Raw genomic sequence first — 19,109 nt, forward strand, 5'->3', positions numbered from 1 at the left:
TGCGCCCGTCTCCAAACAACTGTCTCTCTCAGCTTGCCTCCACTTTCCCCTCACTTACCACATCTCCTCCCACACTTTTTGTCCCCATCTACACCTGAACCTCTCTCTGACTGTTACTACCCATCCCGCTTCTGCCCTTCTAATTATCTCTGTCCATCCCTTTTTGCTTTCTCTATCCACCTCCTTTCTCCTTCTCTGTCCATCTTTTCTCCTCCCCACCCTCTCTATGCATGCTCTTCCCTGTTCATTACCTTCTTCCCCTCTCTCTGTCCACCTACTCCAGCCCCCTCTCTCTTCCATGTCCTCCACCACCTCTCTCTGCTGTCCATCTCTTTCTGCCTCTCTCCATTTGGCCATCTCCCCTCTCTCTGTCCAACTCACAAATTGACATCCAGCACCTATACTACACAATGTTTGCACGTTTGCATGTTTGCATTCAAATTTCTAGCAATTACACCAGTTATTAACGTACCTGAATTACATATTTTCAGTGGATTATCTCGCGCTTTAATCTGTGACCCTGCGATGGTAATCGCTGAAATATGTTACCTAGTTATATGTATTCCCCAAATTTCATTACTCTACATCAATTATCCTTCGGTGCTGTCGAATTCTGTATGGCCTTCGATTCGAGGTGCCCTCCACACAGGTCGCCTAAGTTGCTTTCCGTACTGCAGATACGTCCCCTCACCATCAAGGTGTTTGTTTTAAGACAACTAAACATATCGAATCGTCGCATCGTACAAAAAAAAAAAAAATCTAGGAGAGTAGTTTAAATGGATAAAGGGGACATCTGTCTGTGCTAAAAGTAGACGTCTCCTAACCACCCCTCCTGCATGGTCAGGATCAACTTTATATTTTCAAATGGTAATCTTGATTTTTACAGCGTATGTGGTTTCTGCAAAAAGGTGGGAATTTAAGGAGATGGGATCTGGATAAACTGACAGAACCAGAGGTTGTTGAGAGTTTTAGGGAGAACATTAGGGGACGATTGACAGGAATGAGGGAGAGAAATGCAGTAGAAGAAGAATGGGTAGCTTTGACAGATGAAATAGTGAAGGCAGCAGAGGATCAAGTAGGTAAAAAGACGAGGGCTAGTAGAAATCCTTGGGTAACAGAAGATATACTGAATTTAATTGATGAAAGGAGAAAGTATAAAAATGCACTAAATGAAGCAGGCAAAAAGGAATACAAACGTCTCAAAAATGAGATCGACAGATGTGCAAAATGGCTAAGCAGGGATGGCTAGAGACAAATGTAAGGATGTAGAGGCATATCTCACTAGGGGTAAGATAGATATTTCCTACAGGAAAATTAATGAGACTTTTGGAGAAAAGGGAACCACTTGTATAAATATCGATAGCTCAGATGGAAACCCAGTTCTAAGCAAAGAAGAGAAAGCACAATGGTGGAAAGAGTATATAGAGGGTTTGTACAAGGGTGAATACTTGAGGACAATATTATGGAAATGGAAGAGGATATAGATGGAGATGAAATGGGAGATATGATACTGCGTGAAGAGTTTGACAGAGCACTGAAAGACCTGAGTCGAAACAAGGCCCCAGGAGTAGACAACATTCCATTAGAACTACTGATAGCCTTGGGAGAGCCAGTCCTGAGAAAACTCTACCATCTGGTGAGCAAGATGTATGAAACAGACTAAATACCCTCAGACTTCAAGAAGAATATAATAATTCCAATCCCAAAGAAAGCAGGTGTTGACAGATGTGAGAATTACCGAACAATCAGTTTAATAAGCCACAGCTGCAAAATACTAACACGAATTCTTTACAGACGAATGGAAAAACTAGTAGAAGCCGACCTCGGGGAAGCTCAGTTTGGATTCCGTAGACATACTGAAACACGTGAGGCAATACTGACCTTACGACTTATCTTAGAAGAAAGATTAAGGAAAGGCAAACCTACGTTTCTAGCATTTGTGGACTTAGAGAAAGCTTTTGACAATGTTGACTGGAATACTCTCTTTCAAATTCTAAAGATGGCAGGGGTAAAATACAGGGAGCGAAAGGCTATTTACAATTTGTACAGAAACCAGATGGCAGTAATAAGAGTCGAGGGACATGAAAGTTAAGCAGTGGTTGGGAAGGGAGTAAGACAGGGTTGTAGCCTCTCCCCGATGTTATTCAATCTGTACACTGAGCAAGCAGTAAAGGAAACAAAAGCAAAATTCGGAGTAGGAATTAAAATCCATGGAGAAGAAATAAAAACTTTGAGGTTCGCCTATGACATTGTAATTCTGTCAGAGACAGCAAAGGACCTGGAAGAGCAGCTGAACGGAATGGACTATGTCTTGAAAGGTGAATATAAGATGAACATCAACAAAAGCAAAATGAGGGTAATGGAATGTAGTCGAATTAAATCGGGTGATGCTGAAGGTATTTGATTAGGAAATGAGACGCTTAAAGTAGTAAATGAGTTTTGATATTTGGGGAGCAAAATAACTGACTATAGTCGAAGTAGAGAGGATATGAAACGTAGACTGGCAATGGCAAGGAAAGCATTTCTGAAGAAGAGAAATTTGTTAACATCGAGTGTAGATTTAAGTGTCAGGAAGTCGTTTCTGAAACTATTTGTGTGGAGTGTAACCATATACGGAAGTGAAACGTGGATGATAAATAGTTTGGACAAGAAGAGAATAGAAGCTTTCGAAATGTGGTGCTACAGAAGAATGCTGAAGATTAGATGGGTAGATCACATAACTAATGAGGAGGTACTGAATAGAATTAGGGAGAAGAGAAATTTGAGGCACACCTTGACTAGAAGAAGGGATCGATTGGTTGGACATGTTCTGAAGCATCAAGGGATCACCAATTTAGTATTGGAGGGCAGCGTGGAGGGTAAAAATCGTAGAGGGAGACCCAGAGATGAATACACTAAGCAGATTCAGAAGGATGTAGGTTGCAGTAGGTACTGGAAGATGAAGAAGCTTGCACAGGATAGACTAGAATAGAGAGCTGCATCAAACCAGTCTCTGGACTGAAGACCACAACAACAAGTGAGTTCTACAACAAAAAAGTGCATCATACCGAAACCGTTGTTTTCCATTCGTAGTAGATGGCGCTGTAGTCGATAAATATAAAGTGTGCCTGGTATTGCATGTAAGAAACGACGCATTTGTTTCGACATTTGATTTACGATGTAAATTTAAAGCTTTGTGTTAAAACGGTTGATACTGATTTTCAAACGTTATCCTAGGGCTGCAGATGTGACTGTATAGTACAAATACGTGATTGCAGAGTACAAATAAGATAACTACACACTGACATTTGGGGCAAATCAGCTACTTTTACGGTAATGAAGTTCTCCTTTCCCTACGGGTTTGATTGTGGTGAGACTCCAAACGCATGGAATGCTTGATTTTGGTGGTCTCCCTTGAAGCCGGTTATCACAGGGGCTGATTTCGATGTGTGTTTCCATCCAACCGCCGTAACTTTCGCGCCGTAATTGTACCGGCGGAACACAAACCACAGTAAGGCGAAACGCCCACGAAGCGCTAGTGACACGTGCACCTGCCATGGATGCACACCGAAATCAAGCACCAGAACGTTGCAAGGCAAGGGCAATTACCGAAATCAAGTATCGCGACGGGAACAGAAAACTATTACAGAGGCGTCGTCGCCGCGCGGGATTAGCCGAGCGGTCTGGGCGCTGCAGTCATAGACTGTGCGGCTGGTCCCGACGGATGTTACAGTCCTCCCTCTGGCATGGGTGTGTGTGTTTGTCCTTAGGATAATTTAGGTTAAGTAGTGTGTAAGCTTAGGGACTGATGACCTTAGCAGTTAAGTCCCATAAGATTTCACACACATTTGAACATTTGAGATACGTCCTCGTTCCTGGATCACGCTAAACGTAGTTACTAACCAGGCACTGAAGCGGCTCACCATACTCTACTGTACAATCAAACTATGAACACTATGTTAAAACACAACGACGACGTGGATGCAATAGTTTTCTGTTCCAGTCGAGATGGTTGATTTCAGAGAGTCCACTTGCCTCGCGACTTTCTGGTGCTTGATTTCGGTGTGTATCCACGGCAGGGGCGCCTTTCACAAAGGTTGTACAAAATGTAGAATCAAAGCGTCGGTTCTGAATTGGAAAAGCGAGTACACTTGATATTTGTCGATTATAGTGTCATTTTCCATGGATGGAAAACCAGTCGCGAAAGGTTCGCGCGCAGAACGATTATCGGTGAACTCCCGTTGCAACTCTAATCCCTTTAATTTTACCTTCATGGTCTTTTCGCGAGATCTACGTAGGAAGAAACTATGTATAGTACTTCTTTACTTTCAGAAATGTACGCTTCCCGAACTTTAACTGTAGTCCATACAGTGACGCCTTTCTTGCAGCGTCTGTACATGGAGTTGACTGAGCATCTCCGTAACGCTTTCGTTGTTGATAAATGAACCTGTAACGAAACGCGCTGCTCTTCTTTGGATCTTCTCTATTTCCTCTACAAGTACAGTATGGTACGGATCCCAGACTGACGAGCAATATTCAAGTATTGGTTGAACGAAGATTTTGTAAGCTTCTTCTTTGTGGGTGGTCTACGCTTCCTGAGGATTCTTCCCAATGAATCTCTCTGGCGTCTGGTTTATCTGAGATTGGTTTTATGTGGCCGCTCCACGTTCATTCTTTCCGTACGTATACTCCCAGATATTTTAGGGCTGTGACTGCTTCCAGTGATCGTTCTGCAGTCGTGGAATTATACAACAATGGGTCTTTCAGACTTTTTGCCTTTTACACCATTCTATGCACAATCATCGTCCCACAAAATTTCTGCGGAATTGTCAGATGTGAGTAACTTGCTGCCACGATATTTCAGCGCAGTCTTGTGGCCACCTTCAGGTGTATACTGGCGACCTTTCTCTGAGCTCCCCTGTTTAAAAACCCTGCCAGCGCATGCTTGGTGTACCCAGTTGTCCAGTTGTCGCTGCGCTTGCACTGCTTGAAGGCATGCGCTTCTGCTACAAGTCTGTGCGTTACTGAAAGCATTTTGCATGACACACGGCCCTTTCATCTGCACAAACAGCTTGAGCAAAAGCGCATGCGCTGAAGCAACGCATGCCCAGTGACAGCTAGGTACAACACACATGCGCCAGCGGGAATATAATTAAGAGAGGTTAGGTTACCATGGCCACTCGGCGGGAGGGGGAGGAGGGGGGGCGGGGTGTGGTACGCAGTAAACACTACGCACATGGAAGTGATTTTCTGCCATTGTGCGCATGACGTTAGAGAGGATCATTTCGCGCCTGTATTTGTATGTTATAGGCTGCGTGATTTCGTGAGTGACCTCGTTTTCGCTTAGTTGTTTTTGCTAACTTTATTCTGCTTAAGAAAGCGCTGAACACGTTGTACAACATTGTGTACTGTGGAGAGTAGAGGAACAGTTCGGAGACGATGGCTGACTGTGTCAGCATGACAAAGAACTCTGTCAGTGATGCTGACTTGTTAGTCGAGCAGCGGTCATGTACCAAATAGTTTTATCTTCTGACTTCGGTTTTACATATCTTATGGGAATGAATGACCATGAGAGCAGTTGTTTTGTATTTTTTGTGACAATGATTTTATATCAGCTGGTCTGCCTCATCTTGGATTTTGAATTGTTTCTACAACAGAGTGATCGCCCCCCTACGCACTATGTGTTTACTGCAAAACAAAGAACTCTGTCATTAGGTAACATCCAACAGGCAACGGGTTGTAGACAATAACTTACGTGAAATGGACTGGCCTGCCCAGAGTCCCGACCTGAACCCAATGGAACACCTTTGTGACGAGTTTGAAAGACGTCTTAGCTCCAGACCCCTGCATTCAACATCAGTACCCTCTCTGGTTTCGGCTCTTGAAGAAGAATGGGCTGCTATTCCTCCACAGGCATTCAGGCGCCTCAATGAAAGTGTCCCAGCAGAGTTCGGCGCTGCAAGCCGTCATAATGGTTAAGGACGGACACACCCAGTATGAATGCCCACTAATAGGTGCCTGATAGTTCTGATCGAACAGTGTATGCTGTTACGATTTGCAGAACTATGTCACTTTGGCAGCATTTATTATAGCCTCGACAGCTAGCTCACTCAAAAGCTCACAGCAGTGGAACTCTCACTCTCCTATAGAGAAAAAGCTGTTTTGAAAAATAATTTGCCGTAGCTGGCAAACATCTGGAGGACACGACAGAGCCTTTTCTTCAGTTTTTCACAGGCGTTCGTCCATCGCCATACATTATACATTATTATAGAACACATTTTAGTTTAGATTCGGTCAACCTTCGCCTAGAATGATTTAAGAGAACTGCAGGAAATTTAAACCTCTTCTGTAGAGATGGAGTAAGGAATGTCAGATTGAAGATATGAGTTGTGTCTGGGCGGCTCAGTTGTAAGGGCATCGCCTGCGAAAAGAAATTATCTACGTTCGATTCAGGCTTGGCACACTGTTTTAATGTCAGAAGTTTCTCTAAGTTGTATTATTCTCATCCTATAAACATGAAGTAAAGACTCGTACATGAAATTACTAGAATGAGCTCGTTGTATCCAAACGCAGGAAAATCCTGACTGTGACGTTTATGCCAAGTTTGTAACCTATCTCACCTATACGGCAATTAACCGCGGCTCAGTAGGCATTATAGTATAGGCGTGGTAATTTTTTCTGTTTAAAATACCCGATTTCAAAATCATCAGCTTTTCCTACATTCTCCACTGCAGCGTTGCGCTCTCTCTTCGACGTACCGCGTCAAACTGCTTGAAGATAGAGGCACTGGGCTGGTGTATGGAGCAGATGACGTTGCAACCGTCTCTGGCCAGCATCTTCAGCACACGGAGGCACTGCGAGCATGCCAGCTGGTCCAGGCCCCTGCAACAAATCATGACGACTTTTTTTGAGTGCATCTGGTATTTCTAGAAAAAAAAGGATTACTCATGAAATCGAAATAACAAATATAGCTGTTTGGGATTTTAAGTCATAAAAGCTCGTGTGTAAATGATGAATCATTTTACTCTTCTTCTTCTTCTTCTTCTTCTTCTTCTTCTTCTTCTTCTTCCTCCTCCTCAGCTGTTGCCAGCCGCTGTGGCCGAGCGGGTCTAGGCGCATCCATCCGGAACCGCGCTGCTGCTACGGTAGCAGGTTCGAATCCTGCCTCGGCCATGGATATGTGTGATGTCATTAGGTTGGTCAGGTTTAGTTAGTTCTAAGTCTAGGGGATTGATGACCTCAGATGTTAAGTCCCATAGTGCTTTGAGCCTCAGCTGTTACGACTTTTCTCTGTTACATTTTCTTTTTTTGTGTGAATACTCCACGTGGTTAATTGCGTAGCTCTCTCCGCCTCTCTCTAGTTTTAATGACAACGACGTTAGGATCACGGATTTGCTACAAATTTCCTTAACTTTTAATAGTCCTTTAGGACAAGATAATGCGTAAGCAGTAAGGCTTACTACTTAGATGATTTCGAGAGAATCGCAGCAGAAGTTTTGCACGTCAGTGATGTACTGGTGCATAGCCAACCAGAGTACGAGCTGGCGGCGGTCATGCGGCTAGCATTCTAACTTCGTAACTGGTGTCTCGCTGGATCGAGTTCCACTTTTTTAAAAATTTATATTGTTTCATTATTTATTGTTTCATTACTTCATACATATTACATTTGAAATATAATATGATGAAACTACTTGTGTATTTTCATGAACTGTTATTGAATTTCCAATGTTATTTGGTTGTTTGTTAATTTTTATTATCACAACAAATATTATAAATATGCCTATCGACAAGTAAACGACCAGAAGGCAGAAGTTTTCCTGAAAATGTATGCCTGTAGTGAATTCCGAAATCGTTTATCCTTGCAGTCCAGTGAGATACAGAGAACTGCTTAGCACCTGGACATTCAGATCTGGAGACGCAGGTCTCAACGACGAGGGATAGTCTTGGAAATCCCAAGTCAGACATCGATAAATAAAGGTATAAATAACTTTATTCAATAGTACAGTTAGTTACAATATACTGGAATATCAGAGTAATGTATGATTAATCGTAGGATGTGCTTTCTACATTACAAGTTACAGGCTGATATTCTTCATACTATATACACTCCTGGAAATGGAAAAAAGAACACATTGACACCGGTGTGTCAGACCCACCATACTTGCTCCGGACACTGCGAGAGGGCTGTACAAGCAATGATCACACGCACGGCACAGCGGACACACCAGGAACCGCGGTGTTGGCCGTCGAATGGCGCTAGCTGCGCAGCATTTGTGCACCGCCGCCGTCAGTGTCAGCCAGTTTGCCGTGGCATACGGAGCTCCATCGCAGTCTTTAACACTGGTAGCATGCCGCGACAGCGTGGACGTGAACCGTATGTGCAGTTGACGGACTTTGAGCGAGGGCGTATAGTGGGCATGCGGGAGGCCAGGTGGACGTACCACCGAATTGCTCAACACGTGGGGCATGAGGTCTCCACAGTACATCGATGTTGTCGCCAGTGGTCGGCGGAAGGTGCACGTGCCCGTCGACCTGGGACCGGACCGCAGCGACGCACGGATGCACGCCAAGACCGTAGGATCCTATGCAGTGCCGTAGGGGACCGCACCGCCACTTCCCAGCAAATTAGGGACACTGTTGCTCCTGGGGTATCGGCGAGGACCATTCGCAACCGTCTCCATGAAGCTGGGCTACGGTCCCGCACACCGTTAGGCCGTCTTCCGCTCACGCCCCAACATCGTGCAGCCCGCCTCCAGTGGTGTCGCGACAGGCGTGAATGGAGGGACGAATGGAGACGTGTCGACTTGAGCGATGAGAGTCGCTTCTGCCTTGGTGCCAATGATGGTCGTATGCGTGTTTGGCGCCGTGCAGGTGAGCGCCACAATCAGGACTGCATACGACCGAGGCACACAGGGCCAACACCCGGCATCATGGTGTGGGGAGCGATCTCCTACACTGGCCGTACACCACTGGTGATCGTCGAGGGGACACTGAATAGTGCACGGTACATCCAAACCGTCATCGAACCCATCGTTCTACCATTCCTAGACCGGCAAGGGAACTTGCTGTTCCAACAGGACAATGCACGTCCGCATGTATCCCGTGCCACCCAACGTGCTCTAGAAGGTGTAAGTCAACTACCCTGGCCAGCAAGATCTCCGGATCTGTCCCCCATTGAGCATGTTTGGGACTGGATGAAGCGTCGTCTCACGCGGTCTGCACGTCCAGCACGAACGCTGGTCCAACTGAGGCGCCAGGTGGAAATGGCATGGCAAGCCGTTCCACAGGACTACATCCAGCATCTCTACGATCGTCTCCATGGGAGAATAGCAGCCTGCATTGCTGCGAAAGGTGGATATACACTGTACTAGTTCCGACATTGCGCATGCTCTGTTGCCTGTGTCTATGTGCCTGTGGTTCTGTCAGTGTGATCATGTGATGTATCTGACCCCAGGAATGTGTCAATAAAGTTTCCCCTTCCTGGGACAATGAATTCACGGTGTTCTTATTTCATTTTCCAGGAGTTATATACTAAGATGGTATCTGTTCTTCCGGACATGTCCGAAAGAACAGATACCATCTTAGTATATAACTCCTGGAAAATGAAATAAGAACACCGTGAATTCATTGTCCCAGGAAGGGGAAACTTTATTGACACATTCCTGGGGTCAGATACATCACATGATCACACTGACAGAACCACAGGCACATAGACACAGGCAACAGAGCATGCGCAATGTCGGAACTAGTACAGTGTATATCCACCTTTCGCAGCAATGCAGGCTGCTATTCTCCCATGGAGACGATCGTAGAGATGCTGGATGTAGTCCTGTGGAACGGCTTGCCATGCCATTTCCACCTGGCGCCTCAGTTGGACCAGCGTTCGTGCTGGACGTGCAGACCGCGTGAGACGACGCTTCATCCAGTCCCAAACATGCTCAATGGGGGACAGATCCGGAGATCTTGCTGGCCAGGGTAGTTGACTTACACCTTCTAGAGCACGTTGGGTGGCACGGGATACATGCGGACGTGCATTGTCCTGTTGGAACAGCAAGTTCCCTTGCCGGTCTAGGAATGGTAGAACGATGGGTTCGATGACGGTTTGGATGTACCGTGCACTATTCAGTGTCCCCTCGACGATCACCAGTGGTGTACGGCCAGTGTAGGAGATCGCTCCCCACACCATGATGCCGGGTGTTGGCCCTGTGTGCCTCGGTCGTATGCAGTCCTGATTGTGGCGCTCACCTGCACGGCGCCAAACACGCATACGACCATCATTGGCACCAAGGCAGAAGCGACTCTCATCGCTCAAGTCGACACGTCTCCATTCGTCCCTCCATTCACGCCTGTCGCGACACCACTGGAGGCGGGCTGCACGATGTTGGGGCGTGAGCGGAAGACGGCCTAACGGTGTGCGGGACCGTAGCCCAGCTTCATGGAGACGGTTGCGAATGGTCCTCGCCGATACCCCAGGAGCAACAGTGTCCCTAATTTGCTGGGAAGTGGCGGTGCGGTCCCCTACGGCACTGCATAGGATCCTACGGTCTTGGCGTGCACCCGTGCGTCGCTGCGGTCCGGTCCCAGGTCGACGGGCATGTGCATCTTCCGCCGACCACTGGCGACAACATCGATGTACTGTGGAGACCTCATGCCCCACGTGTTGAGCAATTCGGTGGTACGTCCACCTGGCCTCCCGCATGCCCACTATACGCCCTCGCTCAAAGTCCGTCAACTGCACATACGGTTCACGTCCACGCTGTCGCGGCATGCTACCAGTGTTAAAGACTGCGATGGAGCTCCGTATGCCACGGCAAACTGGCTGACACTGACGGCGGCGGTGCACAAATGCTGCGCAGCTAGCGCCATTCGACGGCCAACACCGCGGTTCCTGGTGTGTCCGCTGTGCCGTGCGTGTGATCATTGCTTGTACAGCCCTCTCGCAGTGTCCGGAGCAAGTATGGTGGGTCTGACACACCGGTGTCAATGTGTTCTTTTTTCCATTTCCAGGAGTGTATATAATTAAGGCTCACCGGCCACTTGACCATCTTCTTCTTCTGTGCGAATGCACAAACAGTGTCCGAACTCTTAAGGGAATCGGCAACGCGCCGCGAGTAATGAGTATAATGGGCGGGGGCACTACGAATGTAGTGCGGGACAATACGTTGAGAATGTTGGTTTCGCGGGAGGCGTGCCAGAGATAAATCCCTGCAGTCGCGCTATCCTTTGTGTCCTCAGCGGCTCAGATGGATAGAGCGACTGCCATGTAAACAGGAGATCCCGGGTTCGAGTGCCGGTCGGGTCACACATTTTCATCTGTCCCCGTTGACGTATGTCAACGCCTGTAAGCAGCTTAAGGTGTTCATTTCATTGTAAATTCTTCATACTGAGACGGAAAACTAATTAAAACATCTACGACATCGAATGAATGAAAATTTCCCGCATGCACAAGGAACTTTCATAGTTTCTACGGAAGAAACAAAGATCGCTGACATTTTGAAAAATTTCTCTTTCTTCCAACAATTTGGATGGAAAACATGCATAAGGCAATATTTTCGGAAGTATCGGTAAGGAAATTGGGGAAGTACGATTGAATTTACTTCAATAGCATTTTCACAAGAAGCAGTTCCTCTTTGGTTGTCAATCAGATGGGAATAATGTTGTAGGCGCTTGATAAAAATTTTAATTTGGCTATAGAAATGAAAGCTCCATATTTGACATAATAATAAAAATTAGTAAACAACCAAATAACATTGAAAATTCAGTAAAAGTTCCTGCAAATACACCTGTCTTTCATCGTGTTACCTTTAAAATGTAATATGTATGAAATAATATCACTAGTGTTGAAAAAAAATAAACATAATGAAAGAGTATGAGTGGAAATCGATCTAGCTACTCACTCAATACGAAGCTTGAACGGTAACTACATGACAGCGGTCAGCTCGCACATATAGTTGCAACGCCCCTGTACATCACTGACGATCCAAATATCTCTTGCGTTTTTCTCGAAATCGCCTAAGTAGTGTGCCTTAGTACTTGCACATCACGTTTGCCGTGCACACGACGTTCGCCTACAGGGATAGGCAACCCCTCTGACACTGAAGCATCATGAGATTGCATATATACAAGGCATTGCCTGCCCCGACTGCATCGATCACAACAAGGATGACAGATGGCAGGAAAGCGTCACTAGAGGTCCTCCGTGCCAGGGACTTATTTTCTCCGCCGTGTCAGGTGCGCGGAACTGGATCTGCACGAAATCCTCCGCGTCGCTGCTATTTTGGGCGCTGCAAGCCAACACGTTGTCATTGCTCTCCACCGAAGCCGAGGGCCAATTCTTAGCGAGAGCTCTTTGCAGCTCATCAGTCAGAGCCCACGGATGACACCGCAGCGGTACGTGCCTGTCGGCCAACTACGCCGAACGTTCAGCCTCGGTCATTATGGATTATCAGTGGCGTAGCCTTCAGATACCCCACTTTATTCAATGTGTGTTCCAGGTGTATACCTGTTAGTGTCTGCGAAGGTGTACTATTTTTATAGAGAAGATATTTTCCTTTGTTATTAAATCTCTGTACCGCGGGCGTAATAAACACAGTTTTCTGTATACCTGTGTTTCGCTATTGTTTGTCAAGCCTCTCTCGTGGGAGATGTAGCTATGTCGCACTAATGGACTACTGAAAGTGTACAAAATTTGAAGCAAATCCGTGATGCGAACGTCATGGCCTTCTCTTGTTAGTGATATTTCTTCTGTTGGTTGCTAGTTCGTTATTACTTTGTGTTTTTCTTATTATTGTGACATGTTTGCTTCATTTATTTCTCTACTCCTTAATTTTGTTCGTTAATATTTTCGTCTCATAGTTGTTGTGTGAGTACCATGTTTCTTATTATCACTGATAGTTGTTCTTAAAAACCCAATTCCGCAACTTACATAATATGCTTATTTTTAGCTGTTATTGTCCTTATCTCGTTGCCGTATTATACGGATGGCACTGCTATTGTAGTACACCATTACATAACGCTTTCTTTCCTCACATTTTAGTTCAGTTGTCTGTATATTTTCGGTACGTACACCCAAAAATACAGTGTATGTATGGGCAGCTAAAGAATATCCACATTTGGGATCGGCTTCTTGAAAATAAGCATACGATTCAAAGCCTAGCGAAAAATGTTTAAATTTACATGCTTTCTCGAAGGCTCTGCTGTTTTGGAAGAAGTGGTAATCGACAGTTACTTGAAAAGAAGAACTTATGCGTAACTCAGTCATGAGACAGAGCTTGGTTGATTGGCTTGGAGTAAAAGGGACTAAACTGCAAGGTCTTCGGTCCCTTTCAAATAGAACTTAAAAAAAAGCACTCCGTCTTCAGGCCACGAGTGGCCTACCAGGACCATCCGACCGCCGTGTCATCCTCAGTGGAGGATGCGGATAGGAGGGGGGTGGGGTCAGCACACCGCTCTCCCGGTCGTTATGATGGTATGCTCGACCGAAGCCGCTACTATTCGGTCGAGTAGCTCCTCAATTGGCATTACGAGGCTGAGTGTACCCCGAAAAATGGCAACAGCGCACGGCGGCCAGGATGGTCACCCATCCAAGTGCCGACCACGCCAGACAGCGCTTAACTTCGGTGATCTCACGGGAACCGGTGTAACCACTGCGGCAAGGCTGTTGCCTCAAATAGAACTTAGGGAAAAAAATCCCTAGAACTGTCCACAAAATAGGTATGAAGACTTTACATGATGCCGGTGACATAGGCGATAGATACTCTCTTGATCCACAAATCACTGTCTCGTTATTAGTATCCCGAACCCCCCCCCTCCCCCCACACCTGTTCCTCACACGTGCCTATATGCGAATGTACGGTAAGTAATCTAACATACCCTCCCGTTAGCTTTAGGTATTGTTAATGGTAATACGGATCCATTTTTCAACTACCAAAATGTTACAAGTTTTAAATGACTTACTGTTTTCAAGTTGCAGTTGCACCATGAACTAATGGTTCAAATGGCTCTGAGCACTATGGGACTTAACATCTATGGTCATCAGTCCCCTAGAACTTAGAACTACTTAAACCTAACTAACCTAAGGACAGCACACAACACCCAGTCATCACGAGGCAGAGAAAATCCCTGACCCCGCCGGGAATCGAACCCGGGAACACGGGCGTGGGAAGCGAGAACGCTACCACACGACCACGAGCTGCGGACCATGAACTAATGACGTAGAGTCGTTTTACTATTCATTACAATAGAGAACCACAAACATTGCAATAAGTATTCGATTATCATGATTATATTCATATCACAACACGGTAATATGTATCGATGTTGCTGCCTTTTGTGTGATTTTCCGGATACTAAGGCGTATCGATGCAATCTCTAGTGACTGCATGTTGCAAAGGAGGTGTGTGATTAAAGCAATCGATAAGTCTTCGGTGACTGAGATTAAAGATTGATAAATGAACTCAGACATTTTTCTGTCAGACAGAGAGACCGTCACTCACTTTTGACCGTGTAGGCATCTGGAGTCTTCTCCTGCTCGCTTTAGGTTCGTTGTCTAAACTTTGATAGAATTAATAGGATGAGGACGGAGGAAGGCTAAAGTGAGTGACAAGCCTTTGATACGTTAATCGGAAAATAAACTGTAACCAAAGGACAAAAATTGAGGTAGCCGTGTTACGAAAGTTACTATGGTACGATCTCCTCCTCCTAACCATTCATCACAACTACCGACTCCTCATGCCTCCCAGCTCCCAGCAACTCCACTTGAAACTCCTGGTCGAGTGATGTAACACGTGAAAACTTCAAGTAGGTCCATAGAAACTCGCAGCCACCATCTTTGATCACACCATTCGACATTTCCGGCGTCCAGATTTTCATCTCACCATCTGCAACTAACCTATCCCTCTGACTAACACGGGAAGTTTTTAGTACCAACCCTCGACAGAAAACTAAAATGGGATGCACACCTCGTTACCATTCAACACAAAACCCGAAACCTATTAAAGCTACTAACAGGCTGCATCTGGGATCTGCATCCTTCTACCGTTATCAAAAATGGTTCAAATGGCTCTGAGCACTATGGGACTCAACTGCTGAGGTCATTAGTCCCCTAGAACTTAGAACTAGTTAAACCTAACTAACCTAAGGACATCACACACATCCATGCCCGAGGCAGGATTCGAACCTGCGACCGTAGCGGTCTCGCGGTTCCAGACAGCAGCGCCAGAACCGCGCGGCCACTTCGGCCGGCCTCTACCGTTATCCTCCCCTAAAAATCTCTCACAAACCCCATTCTAACTTACAACATTGCCTCGATTTCCGTCTTCCCTCAATTCGACAAGTCTTTTGAAACCCTGGAAAGAGATAGACTTCGCATCGCCTTCTGCATTTGTTATCTTCACAAGGAGAGACCCGCTACACTGAGTGGTAATGTAGGAATACTTAACACGATTTTATCTTCATTAAAGTAAAAGAGAGCTACTGAGTGTCTCTCATTGAGTTGAGGTGTGAACTTCAAGATGTGAACTTCAAGATATGGAAGGAAAATGTTCTTTGAGGAAATACCTCAGAAGTGAGAGATAGTTTTGACAAAGTTCTTGGTCAACTTCCCACATCAAACAAAACAGTTCACGGTAGTTTACAACAAATTACTCGAAACCATACTGACTCAACGAACCCATAAGCACCTTGTAACCCATACACCCAATTTCTTTTTCGTTCCAAGTATTCCACCCATGAACTACTACTTTGCCTTACCTGCTAAATATACGAAAATTTGCTATATTTGCCTTCCTTCATAACCAGAAAGCCTTTGATAGGATTTGTCATTATAGACTGATCTTTAAGGAACAAAACTATGCACTCCCAGTTAACTCTGTCCGTCCTACATATCACAGTCGACAATACTCTCTCCCACTTCTTTCACCCCGCTGTTAGCGTGCCTCATTGATCTGTCCTGCCCCTATACCTTATGTCCTGTACTCTGCAGAGAAAACGGTTACAAGATAATACAGACTTGCTAGTAGGAATGAGAGGGGAAAAAGTTTGGAAATTTGTGGAAAGTTCCTATGGGACCGAACTGTTGAGGTCATCGTTCCCTAGGCTTACAGACTACTTAATCTTTGACTAACTTACGCTAAGGACAACACACACACACACACACACACACACACACACACACACACACACACACACATACATACATGCCGCGCGAACTGTGGCAAGGCGCCTGAGACCGTGAGACTACCCCGCGCATCAATGAGAGGGGAGAAAGACTAACTGTATGAAATGTAAACTGTGTGAAATCGTGGTTGAAGTATACGGTGCGTGGCAAAGTGGCGCTTTCCAAAACTGGCGCCAAAGAAACTGTGGCGCACAACGGGCCATATATGACAGGGGTGACCGATGGATGCGGAGATATGGATGGGCGAATAGACGTGCAACTGTTGAACAATTGACCTCCCAGATGAACCGACGGACCACCAACAGTGTCTCCTCAATGGCCTTTCAGTGAAAGTTGCTGCGTATGGATCTCCACAGCAGGCGCTTACTTCATGCACCCATGCTGACTGCTGTTTATCGGCGACGAAGGCTGGAATTTGTGTGAAAATGCCGCAACTGGACGTCCATTGAGTGGCGATATGTGGCCTCTTCAGGTGAACCATGTTTTATTCTCCACCGGACAAAAGGCCATAAGGGCGTATGGCGTGAACCGTCTTAAGGCAAAACACCATACAACAATCGTCGGAAGGGTCCAGGCTGCAGGGCATTCCCTGTTTCACGTCGTCATTCTGGAGGACAGTCAATCAACACAACTATGCATCTATCCTTGGGGGAAATGTCCACCGCTACATGCAGTTTGTTTTTCCTTGTTACGATAACATCTACTAGCAGGACAATGCAACGTATCACGCAACTCATAGTCTGTGTGCGTGGTTCGAAGAGCACCAGGATAAATTTATCTTACTCTTCTGACCACTAATTCCCCGGACTTAAACCCAATCAAGAATCTGTGGGACCATATAGATCGGGCTGTTCGCGCCACGGATACTCAGCCAAGAGTCAGGAGTCGGCATAGTTCCATGTCCCTGTCGTTACCTCCCACAACGCCAGTGACACCCTGCACTGTAAAAGGTGGTTATTCACGCTTTTGGCAAGTGCTCAGTTAATGTGACTAGACAGTGCAGTTGCGTAAATTTACACATATTTTGTGATCTTTGAGGCCCATGAAAAGTGAGACAGGAACAAAATTGTATTTCTCAAGAGGGAGTGGATGAGACACGACTCTACAGTGTGGAGGAATCCTTCTGCAGCTGTTCGCTGCATGTTGACTGAAATCAAACTCTTCACTTGTTAACCGTAGTCGTAAAACGAGTCTAAACTGTAGTCCTGTTAACGTGGATCCATTCACAATGTATATACTGAATATATCGCCTCGTTTTTACGTGTAGTGACAAATAATTTGACAGACACGACATGTAAAACGTAAAAATACACATGTGTAGGAAAATGAAAAGTCGTCGAAATTAGCTAATCACAAGATTTAAAAAAGGTCGTCTACATTACAGCTCACTACCGACAATTTCATGTGTTATTAAGCACTTGAAGGCTGTGGATCCTCACAAAAACAAAATCTGTCATTGATAACTTTTAATCCTGAATGTTAGTTAATCCCATTCTTGAACCTTTCCTTTATTTTTGCTTCTTCTTTGTATAGAGTGAACAGCAAAGGCAAGTGTGCATTCCTGTTTTACACTTTTTTTAATCCGAACACTTCATTATTAGTCTTCCAGTCCTGTATCATGACCTGGTTCTCATACGTAGCCGTTGTTTCCAATAGCTTACTCCTAATTTTTTTCAGAAGTTCAAACATCTTGAGCCACACTACATTATCGAACGCTGTTATCAGATTGGCAAATCCTATGACCGTATCTTGATATTTCTTTAGTCTTACTTCCCTTATCAAGGGCAACGCCAGGACTGCCTCCCTGGTGTCTTTACCTTTCCTAAAGCGAAACTTATCGTCCTCTAATATATCCTCAGTTTTCTTTTCATTCCTTCTGCACATTATTTTCGTCAGCAATTTGGATGCATGAGCTGTTAAGCCGATTGTTCGGTGGTTCTCGCACTTGTTTGCTCTTGCTGTCACCGGAATTGAATGAATGGTATTTTTCCGAAAGTGTTATCGTACATTGCCAGTCTCATAGATTCTACCCACTAACTTTAACAGTCGTCTGGCTGACACTTCCCCAACGTAGGAATTCCGATGGAATTTTTTCCATCCCTTCAGCCTTAAGTGATGCCAGGTCTTCCAGATCTCTTTCAAAGCCTGACTCTAATACTAGATCCCCTATGCCATCCATATCAACTCCAGTATCTTCTATCACGCCATCAGACAAGTCGTCCCCACAGAGGCCTTCAAAGTACTCTTTCCACCTATCCACTCTCTCCCCTGCGTTTAGTGGCGGAAATTCCTATTGCTCGCTTAATGTTGCCGCCCTTTCTCTTAATTCGTCTAAGGTTGTTTTGACTCTTCCTTATGCTATACGCTTAGTCCTCCAGACGATCATTTCTTTTCAGACTTGTTCACACTTTTTCTGCAGTTTAGGCTTCCCCGCAGTTCCAGTGTATTTCGTTCCTAAGTGATTTCTATTTCCGTATTTCTGTCTTTCCCTGAACATTTTTGTACATTCTTCTCTCGTAGATCAACTGAAATATTTCTCCTGTTACCCAAGGTTTCTTCGCAATTACCTTCCTTGTACCTATGTCTGTCCGTCTAGCATCTGTGACCTTTTCTTTATTTAGAATAGTTCATTCCTCTTCAACTGAACTGCCTACTGTGGTATTTCTTAGCGCAGTACCCACATCTTTATCGAACTACAAACGCTTCTCATCATTCCCCAATACTTATGCATCCCACTTCCTTCCACACTGGTTCTCTCCAGGTGATTATCTTAAACTCCAATTTACTCGTGCTCATTACTACATCGCAGTTTGAGTCATGTCTGCTCCGGGGCGCGCCTTACAATCCAGTATCTAATTTCGGAATCTCTGTCTGTGATGTAATCCAGCTCGAATCATCCAGCGTGTGTGGGCCTTTTCCAAGTACACATCCTCCTTTTGTAATTCGTGAACAG

The 19,109-nt window shown here is 45.4% G+C and overlaps 1 protein-coding gene across 2 annotated transcripts in view; it reads right to left on the reverse strand.

Moving 5' to 3' along the window:
• Positions 1 to 19,109, reverse strand: part of LOC126195008 (ATP-binding cassette sub-family G member 1-like) — a 361,717-nt gene that overhangs the window by 104,378 nt on the left and 238,230 nt on the right. For both annotated transcript variants that reach the window (XR_007538545.1, XM_049933433.1), the window contains exon 5: positions 6,738 to 6,861. Coding sequence is in view for 1 of the 2 variants with exons in the window: in XM_049933433.1 (XP_049789390.1) it covers positions 6,738 to 6,861 (124 nt within the window). In the remaining variant the exon portion in view is untranslated. The remainder of the gene's footprint in view (positions 1 to 6,737; positions 6,862 to 19,109) is intronic.

The sequence above is a fragment of the Schistocerca nitens genome, chromosome 7 (assembly GCF_023898315.1).
Source record: "Schistocerca nitens isolate TAMUIC-IGC-003100 chromosome 7, iqSchNite1.1, whole genome shotgun sequence".
NCBI classification, from domain to species: Eukaryota; Metazoa; Arthropoda; class Insecta; order Orthoptera; family Acrididae; genus Schistocerca; species Schistocerca nitens.